At 49.6% G+C, this 15,228-nt stretch overlaps 1 protein-coding gene across 1 annotated transcript; it reads right to left on the bottom strand.

Annotated features, from left to right (window-relative positions):
- Positions 1-935: 935 nt before the first annotated feature.
- On the bottom strand, positions 936-14,341 carry nomo (nodal modulator). Its single transcript, XM_049012974.1, has 31 exons — positions 14,139-14,341; positions 13,794-13,883; positions 13,669-13,714; positions 13,305-13,405; positions 13,118-13,224; positions 12,891-12,963; positions 12,547-12,699; positions 11,359-11,496; positions 10,679-10,768; positions 10,439-10,544; positions 9,775-9,925; positions 9,385-9,562; positions 9,122-9,263; positions 8,893-9,024; positions 7,863-7,999; positions 7,686-7,773; positions 7,495-7,558; positions 7,255-7,350; positions 6,447-6,662; positions 6,183-6,265; positions 5,934-6,093; positions 5,681-5,807; positions 5,475-5,588; positions 4,983-5,110; positions 4,723-4,864; positions 4,474-4,557; positions 4,271-4,381; positions 3,858-3,959; positions 3,648-3,767; positions 3,259-3,351; positions 936-2,992 (listed from the first exon to the last, which is right to left on the bottom strand). The coding sequence occupies exons 1-31, from the start codon at positions 14,256-14,258 to the stop codon at positions 2,861-2,863; spliced, it is 3,624 nt and encodes a 1,207-aa protein (XP_048868931.1). The 5' UTR covers positions 14,259-14,341; the 3' UTR covers positions 936-2,860.
- Positions 14,342-15,228: the final 887 nt, after the last annotated feature.

Here is a 15,228-nt window from a genome sequence, read left to right as displayed (position 1 = left end):
AATTTAATCGTCTCGTGAACATTAAGTTTCATAAAGATTATCTTATTTGATTGTACAAGCTGCGAACTATAGCTTGGTTAGTTAACAGCTCAGTACAAACAGCAACGCTGATAACGTAATAACGTTTGTGTCAGTCGCAGGTCTCATCCCACCTTGTTTGCTGTCAAGGTATAAGAATGAGAAAGAAGCCTGTCAAAAATGGGGTCAGAGCTGGCATTTATTTGGGAAACATCACATAGTAAGCTATTCACTTACCAGTAACTCAGAATCATTTAGTTCATACACAGTGCTGGCAGAGCGTTCCGTTAATTGCTAAGAAGAGATTCGATAAATCCCCTTGCCTATATTTACTTAGACAAATCTCAATGTAGCTATTTCATGTGTTTTGTTTGTACTAGTGATTCCGGAAAGTCAGGATGTATTTGTGACAGATATAATGTACAGAACGACAGCGGCATCAATACTGGACCCTGAAGTGAGATCATCTTCCCGCAAGGAATGGCCTTATTTTCGTTCGGTAATCTGGCAAATTATGCATAATTTTAATAATTCCCGCAAATTCATCGTATATGACGTGGGACTAAACGCACTTAAACTACCATATTAGTTAAAATTAATAACAATAAAACTGAAAGATAAACTTCAGTTCATATAAGAAAAATACGAACCGCATACAGCGTAATTATAGAATCGCCTTATAAGGCGACGTGACGTCACACAGCTGACCCCCATATACACGTCCCCCTTAATGTTAATATGAAACCTACGTCCCTGCGGTAAACAACATATTAGTAAATCCGCTAAAGGTTCCTGCGTCCCATAGGTATAGCAGAACACGTTTTTGAAGCACAAAAGAATACTACTACATGCATTTAGGTGTAAACTGTGTAGTGTTTAAAAATCTTTTGACTCTTGGGGGAAAAAAAACAAAGCAGTAACTGGGAAACAGTCTATTTTATTTTCGTAATCCACAGTAAATGTTTACGCTAGCAAAATGACACATTTTAAACATACATAATGTTTCCTCAGTTTGAGTATTATGGAACGGCGTCCAATTGACAAGGTGCCGAGCCGTTGCCCTGTGCTTCTCCCGACAGCCTTCGGATCATCGAAGATAATCGGATAAAATGTTATTTTAAACGGATGGATGGGCGGATTAACAGGTATCTGCTCCCTGATTCATTCGGCATATTTACTGAGTGAAATAACGGCATCTGTGTGCAGGGCGGAACCTAGGGCTTTCCCCAGCTAATATCCAGCTTGCGTTTCCATCTGCTGGGTCAGAGGCTGCACCAGCATGTCCGTGTCCGCGTCCCCCAGATAAAAAGACTGCGCACTCCGGCTTCACCTCGATGCGCTCCTATGTTACTATGCGCACGAAAACTCGGAGCGGACAAATCCAGCTGTGAACCGTTCACGGTTAACGTCGCGTATTCTTGACCAGTGCATGAAGGGGTGGCTGAGAAAATCATGTGGTGACCGGCAATAGTTGCATAATGAGCAACATGATGAAAATACTGGACCAAGTGAATTAGTTTTTAATCGTCAGCTTGAAAAAACGAGTTCCTGAGAAGTCCTTTTATTCAACTCCTTCGTTACGGTAAAAATCAGGGTGAATTTTTACGTTTATGTCAGATGACCATTTCTGGGGGAGGTTTGAGGTATGAATTCAATTTCTCAGCTGAGCGTATGTTAAGTTTTCAAGTACCACTAATAAACGATGCACTCTCACAATTTGCTCAGCTATTGCCCTGCAGATCACAGCTTGATATTTAACTATGTAACCAATATGAATAGGGGAGGAGAGGTAATCATGGAAGAGAATGTCAGTCAATTATTCACGGGGAAATAAACCGAAAAGAAACCATTTAAAATACAAAAGCAGTATGATGATAAAATGCTGAATTTTGTCATACCGGGAAAAAAAATCTGCTCCTTGCTAGCCACCATTTTCTTATTTGCAAGCAAGCTGAATTTCTGAAGGGACTCTAGGAAACCAGACTGACCATCTCAGTCCGCCGGTGTATTATGAGTCATTCGTTAGCGGCACAATAGCGCCACCCATTGATGGTTCCTAGAAAAACACCGCAAGATTATTCCAGCAACAGTCTTTATTTTTAACTTGACTTGGTCAAGAAGTCAACATAAATTACGATTGCATTGTCTGCCGTCTACTCTGGGGGGGGGGGGGGGGGGGGGGACAAAACATATAAAAACAATTTTATTAAGTAGCAATGGGAAGGATAATGGGAAGCAGGAGAGCAGTCTGCTGAGGAGCTTCAGATGCAGAGACATGGAAAATCACGGTGGCTAAGCCTTCTGACCATCTACCTGTGGCCTGATCACTGGATCCTCAGAGAATCCAGTCACTCTTCACCTTCCAAATTGCCTCCATCCTGAGACCATCAAACTCAATCCCCCAACCACACCTAAGCATTTCACAGTCAAATTAGCTTCTCAAACCCCATACCCCAAATTAGTAGTTTTAAAGACATATAACACCTGTTCCTGACCCCCCTCCCCCCATTCACCATTCTTCAGAAACTGCAACCCACCCACACTAGAGAGACAAAACCATGGGGGAGGAGTCACACTGAGAGACCCCTCATCTCCCAGATCATTCACAGAGGTTCAAAAAAAATAAAAAAGGTCATATTGACAGCATGGATTCTTCAGAACATGCCGGGTGGCTCTCGATCACAAAGCCCAACGTGACAGATGTCCTGCACTGGGCATTATCATATTTGGCATTTCCTGGTCCATACAGAATCCATTTTGGCAATATCAGTCTGCTGGCTTGCCTGCAGCCCCGCCCATTTTGGGAAAGGGGGAAGGGCCTGTAGGCCGGTCTCTGTGGTCCTCAGGTACGCCTGGTCTTCTGCCTCTTTGCCTGCCGCTTGGCTTCATCCAGGGCGGCACCATCCCCGCCAGCCTGGGCCAGCCCCCGCACCCCTTGCATCCGGCTCACCAATTGTATCAGCAGTGGAATCACCTGTAGGGGGCGCACACTCCACACTCAGCAATCTCACCTCAGCCCAACAAAAAAGGACAAGCCAACGAGAGCCCAAAAAGAGCCCTTATTAGAACCAGCCCATCTGGATCCAGCAGGTATCGTGTAGCTACCACGAATTAACGATCCCATCCACGGGTACATGCGTACGTGAAAATAACAACTGTCGATCTCCCCAAGAAGACGGCATACTAGAGTTAAGGCATCAGGGTTAGACGAGTGCTAGCTACGGGGGGGGGGCACTTTACCTTCTCGTGGTTGTACGCCGCCAGCAGCAGCAGCAGCGTCAGGGGCAGCGCGATATAGGAGCCCTGGGCGACATCTTGGTCAGGCACTCGGCGCTAAGGAGTAGAAGAGGCAGGAACCGCTTCAAAACACCCAAATACCGTAAAGATAGACCCCCTACCCAAAATCATGACTACGGGGAAACAGCTTAAGCAACAGCGAGCCTCTCTGACAACCAAAGTTACCACTGCAAAGATACAGCTGATAGTCATTCACGTCAAAAGCGGACAAAATGGCAGGTCTGTATGTATGACAGTGTCTACAATCTTTCAGAAAGACGAGGAGAGGTGGATGTGAAATATTTCATCACAACCATGTGACTGCAGAGGATTCAGACAGAACGCGAACTCACCATGGGGTTAAAGGTCAACGTGACGTGCTTGTGGTATCCACTGGAGGTGAAGGAGACCTGGGCCAGCATGTAGTCGTACTGAGTGCTGGGCAGGGTGGTGTGCAGCATCAGCACGTAGCTCTGCAGATAGAGAGAGGCAGCGTGGTCAGTCAGCTTTACTCACCAACCAGGAAGACTCACAGGAACTTCTCAGAGGAAGAAATGGGGTACCTCTCCATCCCGGAGGAGAGGGCGGAAATGGAAGAACAGCGACTGGCCCAGGGTCACTGTCTGGATGGGATTGTCCAGATTGTCACTCTTGAACAGCTTTACCTGTGGTTGGAGTGATGAGGAAGGTGAAGTTTGCATGAAAAAAAAGCCATTCTATTAGAGCACCTAGCCTGATCCCAAGGCTGATTGCAGGGCCTGAACAGGCAATGACCTCAAACGGAAATGAGCACTGCATGGAGGTTACGTAATCCTTACTTAAATGAGTAACGTGGTAAATGGTTAAAGGGTCAGCTCAAGGGAGGTGCCTGCGTTAAATCAGGCTAACTGGAGCAAAAACTGTCCCTGGATTTCCCTATGAGAAACCGGCCAGCTAGAATTAAGGGGCGACCGAGGACGACATGAGGAGCCCTTACAGAGAGGGAGGACAGGTGCTCTGGGGAGGTCAGGATGTTACCACTCAGGTCAAACTGATTAATCTGCCGGAAAGCGATGATGTGGATGCCTTCGATGTCGCTGCTCCCGACCTGCAGGCACAGGCAGCCAGTCAGAGGGATGTTCCAGATGCGGACCGTTGGTTATGGTTAGGGCCAGTTTGCGGGCTCACCAAGTCACTCACCTGTATGGGCCTGTGCTGAGGCAGGGCTCTCTCGATGTGGTCGTTGCCTTCGGCCCTCAGCTGGATGAGATACCTGCACCCCGGCTACACAAGACACCAAAGGACTGTCAAAGCTCACAGCCGCGCAACATCAATCTATGACAAATGGGTTTTCAGCCCCGGGGGGATGCCGGCCAGGCCGCAGAGACCCAGCCAGGCCCCGTAGAGACGACGGGGAAGAGCAGGGTAAGGCGCAGCAGGCCTCCTCACCAGCAGGCCGCGCAGTCTGAAGCGGCCCTCCTCGTCGGTGACGGTGTCCTCGCTGTACAGGCTGCATTCGCCCTGCCCCACGGCCTCCACCGCCACGCCCTGCTCTGCATCTCCGCTCAGGGACAGCACTGCACCATAGCAGCTGTGGGGATGGGGGAAAAAAAAAAATTGGGACGATGACCCACAATGCACTCTGATCAGTTACGGTATGGGCTGTCGCCGGTCCACGCTGCCGCGTGCAGCAAGCATTCTCCCCGTACCTGTACGCGGTTTTGAAGCCGGCGATGGCGATGCTCAGCATCTGGCCCTCCTCCACCTCGATCATCTGGGACGCTGGCTCGAAGCGGTACTCCTTCATCATGGGCTTGTAGTAATACTGGCCGGGGCTCTGCACAGAGAGAGGAGCCAGCCTCAGGACAGAGCAACCCCCACGCCGGCACCCTCATTTCAGCCAGAAACCTCTAGCTGACAGTAAGCCTGTCCTACGGCTTACAGCAGGTAGGTCATCGGTAATGTGCAGCGCTGGCTTAATCTGAACCCAATATCGCCCCCTCTCTGCCATCCCTGGTAATGCCTGTTGCAGTGACCCACAGCATCTGTGTCCGGACATGGCGTTAGACTAGCAATGGAATCATACTGCCTGTTCAAGCAGACTGTCGCCATTGGCAGGCATAGAAATACGATACAGGAGGTCGATCAGGGAATTAAAAGCGGATGACAAGGTACAGGGCAGCATGAGGGAGACGGCGTACCAGGTTGTTGAACGTGAGAAGGCCGGTGTCCTGGGTGAGGAGGTTGGAACGGAACTGCGCCCCACTGAGGGAGAGCAGCACCCCGGATAGAGGCTGCCCGTCTTCCGACTTGATCTGAACACAGTGCACATGTCAGGGGACTCTGTAAGGACGAGGGGCCTCCCAGCTTGAGGGCAGAGAATCCGGGGTCTCGTCTACAAGGTTACCTCGAAAGTGACTCCCGCCAGGGCGAAGGCCTTGAAGTCGCCCTGCGTCCCCTCAACGGCCGTCAGCACGAAGCCTTCCTTGCGAGCGCTGACGTCATACTGCAGGTTACTGTGCAGGGGGCCCACGCTGGGGTACCGCAAACGAGAAGACTGTAAACAAAGGGGACAGACGGGGCCCTCACACTCCCCAACACCCCGACGCCCACAGGAAAGACGGGCCCCCTCCCCAGTGAGGACGGATAAGCCCTCTTACCTGTAGGCTCCCCTTTCATTAGTGAGGACGGTGATTAGCGGAGTGTGGGATCCTCTCTCGCTGATGGATATCTCCACGTCTTCCAGCCCTGGAGACACCTGACCCTCCAGGAAGAGGCCGGCCCTCCCCATTATGTCCACCAGCCGGCCCGGGCATCCCTCTGACAAGACAAAAAAAACGATGATGGGCTCACATCACGTTGGTGCAAACAGGGCGATACCAGGGGGGTGAGGGTCCGGGGAAACTTACCGCCTGTGATGGTGGCTTCCACTTCGGGGGGGTAGAATAGCAGCTCCTTGGATGATGGGGTCACAGTGACCTTCTCCCCAGCCCTAAGACACAAGACAGGGGGAAAATAAGCCCCAAATGGATAAGACCATAAGGGGGGAGGGGGGCGGATGATCACCAGTATGCCTGCATTCATCCTTCACAGATAGAGGTATCTTTTACCCCTCCACCCCCTACAGGTGTCGCTGTCCAGATCCACACGGACACATTTGGGGCCCGCCATACCTGGCCCAGTAGGAGAACTCATAGTGGAAGGGCCCACGCAGCTCCTCCGCCCGCTCCTGCACCGGGGGGCTCTCCTTGGCACCGGGGTCCTCCTCCCCGCGTCGCTCCCTCTCCTGCCTCCGTAGCTCAATCTCCAGCAGCTGCTGCTCCTGCCGCTGCTCCTGTAGGGACCTCAGGGGCCCCAGCACCAGAGCCGGCTCGCTCTCGATGGACGATCTGGGGCCGGAAGGTGGGGGGCAAGAGGTCGCGAAGACTTCCACACGCATGGGCCGTGCCCGGACACCTCTCATCCAGGTGCCACTTTACCGTGGTATTGCAAGAGCATCAATCTCATTCTAACAGCAGACGCACATAGCGACCACTGGTGGGGGGGCGTAGGGTGCAACAGGGCTCTACTTCCTCCCCACATGGTGCCCTGCCTGCAGGCTCCTCACGCTGAAATTATAAAGCACGCTGCTATGCTAATGACGATCTTAGCACTGCAGCTCGTCTGTCATTACGGCAGTGAGTAATAAGACAGAAGTGGGAGGAGGGCGTCTCTGCTCCACAGGGGGGCACACAGATGGGCGATATCCCTCCGGGATCACGGCACGGGGGCGACACAAACAGCCGCAGACGCAGGGAAGCAACGCTACCTGTCATTAGCGGCAGCTCGCATGCATCCGGTGCTCCTCCCATGAAAGGAGGGCGTGGGACCAGCAAACAGGCTGAACGCCAACCGGGGATTATTACAGAGGCATCACCCAGGGGATGCATTTCCTAACAGGCCCGACCGGGGATGTCTGGGTCACACCGAGCCATCACTCACTTGATGGTGACGGTGACGTCCATGATCTTGTCTGTGGTGATGAGGCCAGTCATGTGGTGTCTGACTGCTGTCAGTGTCAGGATGCTGGGGGCAGAGCTGAAACAAGAACCATGAACCCTCAGTCAGACAGGCTGTTTTTATTCGAGGACGGGGGTTTACAAATAACACCTTGAGTTACTATGGTTGCTAATAAAACAATAAAATCAGTAATAAATTAAAAACAGTATTAAAAAAACCTACGTGTCATATGTATAATAATCTTGCTCAAACTGGTGGCAGGAACGAGGCGTCACCTTGTACACGCCTATATGGAAAGAAATTGGTTACTGGAACTGAAAACAGAATGGAGGACGGTGGGTGGAGCCAAGGTAATGGGTGCGGTCAATGCAGGAGGCGGTGCCTGGCTAGAGGGGCGGTGCCTGGGCTCACACCTGGTTTGGAGAGGCAGAAACGGTTGACCCCCTTTGTAAGGTTATAGACACCCACGTTCTCAGGCTTGCTGCCATCCTGGAAGAACTCCTGCCAAAACAAAAAAGAGGCACAGAGAGTCAGTCTGGGACCCCGGGGCAGGTGGAGTAAAGACAGGCAAAGCGTCACCCGGTACGGACCAGCGTGATGGCGTGCGACAGGGCGCAGCGCAGCATGTAGCCCGTCTGCCGGAACTCCACCCCAAGCACGTCGGCCTGCTGCACCTCCACCTCCATGGACTTGTGCTTCCAACACCACTCCTCGTGGGAGATACTCACTGCCAGAGGAGCACAGGGGGGTTATGGACACCTTCAACAGGCCTACAGTCCCACAGACAGTCTGAACCGTCACTGTAACATTACAGCAAAGTGCCCCTAGGGCCCATTTACACAGTACAGTCTAGATACAATGAGTAATAAAACACACAAAACAAAAACTGCAGACGGCTATATGCATTCCCATTAATTCCCATGGAAAGTTTCCAACTTGAAATGTTTCCAAAATTGCCCAGTTTAACTTCCCATGGAATGGAAAGTTTCCAGAAAGTTTTTGGAAATTTTCCACTTCTTTGCAACCCCAGTGTTGCCTCACAAAATGAACTAAAGAGAAAGAGATGCCCAGGTTACAGGGACAGACAGTAAGTACACAATGAACAACATTGGGCTGGGTGATATCATATCGGCGCAGGCGTAATAATCACCAGGGCTTCAGATCAAAGGCGAAGCATTTGGTCGGATGCCAGCTTTTTGATACTACACGGGCATTTATTTACACCCAGATATCATGGTTGCTGAGCTGTTCCTTTCTTCGCTGACACTTCAGTGCAAATCGCACTAAGGTATACCAAACATAGTATACCAAACATAGTATACCGAAACAGCATGATGTCGCGTGCTCCGCTAACCAAATTTAATAAAGATTAAGCTTTGGGTGTCACAAAACGCATCTCATTAATATTTTAGCTGTACTACTAATCTGCTTACCAAATATTGGGTGTAAATAAATGCCCGTATAGTATGAAAAAGCTGCCGTCTGGCCAAATGCTTCGCCTTTGATCTGAAGCCCTGGTGATTATTGCAGATGTACCATATTAAAATCGATATGATATCGCCCAGCCATAGAATAACACAAGCGGACAGGGGGTTTAGCCAGATGGCAAAGCTGCCTCACATTTGTATTTGCCGGGAAGGACGTCGACGAAGGAGAAGGTGAGCGAGTCGTCCCTCCCGGAGAGCTGCACGTTCACCCTGTCACCAGGACGGCTCACAGGCTGCAGGGTCACCGTCAGGTCCCCACAGGCCGCTAAACCATGGTGCAGGGGGGGGGGGGGGGGGGAGTCAAACCCAGGTCGCACATGTAAGACAGAGGGCAGAATAGCAGGAACCAAGGCCACACCTACCCAGGCAGGAGACCTTGCCGGAAACGGAGGCCATGAACTGGGTGAAGAGAAGATTGGACAAAGGCTGGTCGACAAGCGAGATGTCAAGCGCCTGAGGCTGCAGGTCCAGGCCGGCTTTCACCTCGGCCTCGGGGAGAGAGACCTGTACAGATGGAAAAGGTTATTCAAGAGGAAGAGATTAGAGGAAAACAACACAATCATCTGAAGGCAATGAGAACAAACGATTTCTCATTTTGCTGGAAATGTATATTTTGTTATTCTACCTGAACACTGTAGTCCCCAGGTTTTGCCTGGAAGCAGAACTCCCCCTGCTGGTCAGACTCGACAGCACGGCTGGAACCCTTGTCCTGCCCGCGAGGCGTGAGAGTCACTCGGTACCGGCCCTGCTGTTTCAGGCCTTCGGGAAGCCGGCTGATGGAGATCTGACCGCATACGCTGAACCTGGCCACAGAGACAGGGAAACGGCAGTTTATCAGAACTGCCCATCGTGTGGCAGGCTGCTGCGAGTGTCGGCCGGGCCTAGCGAGGCGGGCGGGGCCTAATGAGGAGGGCGGGGCCTAACGAGGAGGGCGGGGCCTAATGAGGAGGGCGGGGCCTAATGAGGAGGGCGGGACTCCCTGCCCCTTCAGAGCTCCGCGGGAGGCACAGGTTACCCAGTAGTAATGATGTCGGGAAGCTGGGGTGTGTTGGGGGCGATCTTCACGGTGATGGGGTGGAAGAACATGAGCTCCTTGTGGGCGCGGATGGTGTAGGTACCCGCCGTCATGTTCTCCAAGCGGAAGGATCCGTCTTCCTTGGTTACCACTGAAGACGGGGAACACGTCTGTTAGCCAAAGCTCAGCTGGCTGAACAAATGGTACAATCCTTACTCCAAAGTCCAAACTTTTAAAAAACAAGAAGGCCGAGTGTGGAGCGCAGCCATATCTGACATACAATCCACTGATCATGTATATTATGCAGCTTGTTAAAACAGAGTTAATGTAATTGTAATTTTCACCATAAATAAAAAATAAGTACAGAATGTAGAGACTCTGCTCTTCCTTCAGTAACTAAAAGCAGGCAGCTGAAGGAGTTGGTCGCGAAATTCTTCTACATTGTAGAACAAGAGTTATCAGGAACCAAAAACCGAGCACCAGGGGGCGCACTGCTCTGAGAGGCCACGTCGCTATGCTGACAGACCCTACACGCATGGGTGCGCTGAGACCAACAAGGACACCAGGCCACCTCGATCTGCGCGTCCTGCTTAGGGACTCCATTGAGACATTCCCACTTACTTAGACTTAGTTGTCCAAGACTGAGGGATGGAGAGAAGCTCACCCTTGATCTGGTTGTTGAGAGTCACCGTGGCGCTGGGCACGCCCTCCCCCTCGGGCCGGTTCAGCACCCTGCCGGTCACGGAGAAGCCCATCACACGGAAGATCGGCTGGGGTGGGCGCACAGGAGACAGAACAGTCAGCACTCACACACCGCTGATGGGCAATAACAACATTGAACTGAGCACCACAGCAAAAGGATAACGTGTCGAGCAGGTCCACGGAGCTACGGGGGGAGACCCACCTCTAGCTGCAGGCTGTCATGCTCCACTCTGAAGACCATGCGAGAGGGAGCCACGTCGAAGGTGATCCTCTCTCCTCTGTAGTAAGGAACCTGAGAAGAGAGAGCATAGTTCAGAGACAGTGATGAACACCAGAGGGCAGTTATCCAACTCACCAACACTTAGCAGGGGTCCGCAATGGTCATTTTCACCATCAGCCATGATTGGCCGGTCATCTGCCACCCCAAACATCTCCAGATGATTGTGTCCACACGGATCTGTGCGCGCCGGTTGCGCATGAGCAGCAGAGACGTGGAAGTTTTCGACAGTTACATTTACGTGAAGAGATCTGCCGCTACCTACATTTATACAGTCCGTCCTCGAATGAAACCAAGGACGCCCAAATGTGTGCAAATTCTTGGCATGAAATCGCCCAAACGTAAAAACCCAGGGAGGATACACAAAAACTGTACCCCTTTCTTCCACTGTAACTTGCTTTGGGTAAAAGTGTCAGTGCTAAATGAAAACGACGTTGTCCGCAGCTGTGTGCATCCGTTCCATTATGACGTACAAGCTAGCCTTAAAGCAGCGCTTTTTCCTGGGAGGTATTTTTAATGTTACAATAACACAAATCACACTAAATACATGCTACATTCTCAAGTTTACCACGCCTGCAGGAGGGGAGATCCTGCTTCTGCCTTACCACGGTGTATTCCCCGCTGGCCAACGAGGGGAAGGTGAACGTGCCGTCCTCCCGAGAGACAACGCTGCACAGGAAGGAGAGGGCGTCAGCATCGGGCAGAGAGCCTTCCACGGGGGCGCTGTTGCACCCAGTGATGTCCTGCGGGGGCAGAGTCATGGCAGCCCGATGAGAAAACAGCACAATAGTGTCACCAAGAAGACACTGTTACATCTTGTTTTTGGTGAACCATCTGTCAACTTTTAAGTTTACAAATGACAACATTGATTGGTCTAATTTCAAATAACGATGAGTCAGCAAACAAACAAGAAGTTAAATGTCTGGCTCTATGGTGCAGCCAAAGCAATCTGGACCTGAACTACAAAATGACTAAAGAAAGGGTGATTTCCCTGCCAATTATTGTTGGATGGATCAACAGTTGACACTGTCAACTCATTCAAGTTTCTTGGCACTGCTCTCCTCAAATCTAAAATGAGACAGATATCTTCGCAAAGAATGTTATTCCTGTGGCAGCTTAAGAAATTCCGTCTTCCCAAACCTACACTGGTTTTGTTCTACACTTCAGGAGTCCCTCCTCACAGTCACTATCACTATCTGGTGCAATTTTGCAACAGGCCGATCTAGGGAGAAAATACAGGGCATCATCCGATCAGCAGAGAAGATCACTGGCAGCAACCTCCCCTCAAACCAGGAACTGTACGGAAACCAGCTGAGAGGGCCATTGCCGACCTCTTCCATCCTGCCCACAGGCTCTTCCAAACACTCCCTTCTAGTAAATGCTACAGGGCCATAAAGTGCATACAGCTCACCACTTTAACAGCTTATTTCTCCAAAGGCAATATCAGTTATTAATCAGAAATTATATATGCAGTAACTAATTCACAGCGCAATAACTGTTCCATAGTACACTGTTCCTGTATTGTACCATTCTGTATATTTTTTATTGCGTACGTTGCATATTTTATGAAGTTCTGTGTGATGTTTAGTACATGTTAATTGTACTCATTGTAACCAATTCACCACAAAGTATTATTTTGATTATACAGCTGAACGTTTCTCAGAAGATTCGGTCTTGAGATGGCAGCTCCACAGCCTAACCTCACCACCCCAAACAAGGACGAGCTTCACTAGCAAAATGACCTAGGGCCAAGAACAAAAGAAGACAGCAGGTGACCCTCACGCCCTACCCACCTCCTTCCTGACTGTGGCTGAGAAGAGCAAGAAGGTGACCTCCTTCATGGGCTCCCCATCACTACGCACTTCCCCTGAAACATCATAGCCTCCCACCACCAGGGGCAGTGCGGCTGGAGCGTTGGCGTTGGAGACCCACACTGAAGTACTGCTCTGTGATGGGACAAACAATTGAAGGATTTTAACTCTCTAAATAAAATTTGACACCATGACTAATAAATGGTTACCATGGCACATCAAATTTACCTTCTCTATATCTTCATATACGCCAACAACAAACTTACTGTGTAACTTCACCATATATGAAAAATACAGAGGAAGGGTTCAAAAAAATTTCGACCCACCTTCTCTAAAGTCCAGGATGGATGGGATGCAGTGATGTCATAACTGCCAGGCAGTACTTTGAAGAAGGTGTACCTGCCACAAAGAGAAACAGGGCGGGGAAAGAGATAGACCAATCAATGCATTTCCTAATCCTCTCTGATTAATTTACTGGGCTCTCAAGAGATATTGCAGTCCTGCATGGCAGAGAAAAACCACCGTAATACCATAAAGAGAAGCCCCCACTCACTTTCCTCCCTGCTGTGTAAGGACAGTCTGCAGGCTGCCCTCGGCTCCTTCCTTACGCAGGCTCACCTCCACCCCCGCAGGACCCTGCTGGTGCCCTTTGCTTAACACCTGCACCAAGATGACAGATCTCAGTCTGAGCTCAGCCCTGCCCAGCCCAGAAAACACCAGGAGGTGCCCGTCCGGCTCACCGTTCCCGACACGGAGAAGCCTGTGAAAACGAAGTTAATATCTTCTCCTTTGGTGCAGATGTCATTGGTTCCATCTACGTGGAGATCCACGCTAGTAGGCTCTGAAAGACATTCCATCAGAACATTTACCAAAAACATGGGAAAGAACCACTTATCCTAATTAGAAGGTGGACAGGACACTATGCCAGGCAGTACAGGGCACAAGGCTGGGGAACGCTCTACAGGCACTTTAAAGATGACAGTTAGACTGACTATATGTCTTTGGACTGCAGGAGGAAAGCGGACCACCCAGAGAAAACCCACAGGACAAGGGGAGAACATGTAATTAAATAAATAGAGAAGTAATTAGAGAAAAACCACATACCAAAGCTCCATCCCACGGGTGGCTCAATCTTCAACACAAAATCTCCCTAAAAGCAGAGACGTTTCCATATGAAGACCGAGCCCAGGGACTGTCACTTGGCATTTCGCAGGCGAGTAAAGTCTTACCTTGTCATAGAGAGGGATCATAAAGTATCCGTTTATCGGTGCACAGTCCGTCTGGTATTTTAAGGATCCTTGCTTGGTGTACAACTTAATCTACACAAGTAAAAAATTACAGAGAGATCAGACGTAAAAACTGCAGGTTAAACAACATGCCATTCCAACAGTCTCGGTATTGCAGTGCTGGAAGTGGAGATTGCGTACGATTTTATCAGACAGCTCATGTCAGACAAGGTATGCAGCTACATAATCCCCGTAAATCTGAATCATCTGCATTTTCGCTAACAACCGCCCTCCATTCAGACGGTCCAGCCGATCTGCCGAGCACCCAGCCCTCAGGGCCACTCTCACCTCAATAAGTGAGTAATTAATCTCCACGTCCGACTTGACAAATCCCCCACAGCCCACCACGATGTCGTCCGCCCTGCAAACAGCGAGTAAAAAGCTAATGCAGCATACTAAGATCCACATCTTCAGCCCCAGCCCTGACACCCCCAATACAGTACAAATCGGCGACTTTTCCCCTGTATTAAACGTCAGACTCGTGCTACTGCCGGTGCCGGAAGTGTCATTCTGCCCAAGGACCGCCGAGAAAACATTAAAAACTGATAGCGACATCTTTCGGATGGGCGGTGACAGTGCGCTCTCGTTGGATACCCGCCTCTGCATGCAAATTTGATGAACGGCTTTCATAGAGATATCTCAATGAGGAAGGAACATTCTTCCGAAATATGAAAAACACCTGCTGGGGTTATTTCACTTTTTGTACACTTTACAGTTCCGACTAGAGTATTTTGCGCATATTTATGTGGGCTTTTCAAGATTTAAGCACTTTATTGTCATTGTGTAACACAATGAAATTACTTTCATGACAACCCCATTAATAAATACAAAATAAGCTAAAAAAAAAAAGTAAATAAACAATTAAAATAAAAATGCAATTATCGTACAATATATGTCAAAATATATTTGCAAACATGCCATATACAATGTTAAATATTCAAACAGTTTATTTCTAACCAGAGCAGAATAACCAGAACAGATATTATTGTACAAGTTTACAGCAACGAAAATTATTTACATATTGCTCATATTAATAAATAGTAAACAGTGCATCGCACATCCAACATAACTTATTGTATGTATTCAATGAGAAATTATCTCAGACAGGGGGGGTCAGAGTTCAGCAGGTTTATGACCGTTGGGAAAAAGCTATTCTCACACAGCGTGTCTTGTATACTGTAGGTGTTCAAGTGATGACAGTTCAGTGTCTGCAGTGGCCTGTGCTGTTTTTACAGCCCACTGCAGGGCCTTTTTTGCAGCTTTAGTGCAGCTGCTGTACCACACTGTCATGCAGTTAGTCAAGATCTTCCCTCCAGTGCATCTGTGAAAGTTAACCAGCAGCTTCTGGGAGAGGTTAGCCCTCCTTAGCCTTCTCAGA

The sequence above is a fragment of the Brienomyrus brachyistius genome, chromosome 5, assembly GCF_023856365.1.
Source record: "Brienomyrus brachyistius isolate T26 chromosome 5, BBRACH_0.4, whole genome shotgun sequence".
Classification (NCBI taxonomy): domain Eukaryota; kingdom Metazoa; phylum Chordata; class Actinopteri; order Osteoglossiformes; family Mormyridae; genus Brienomyrus; species Brienomyrus brachyistius.
This window is presented reverse-complemented; position numbering and strand designations above follow the sequence as displayed.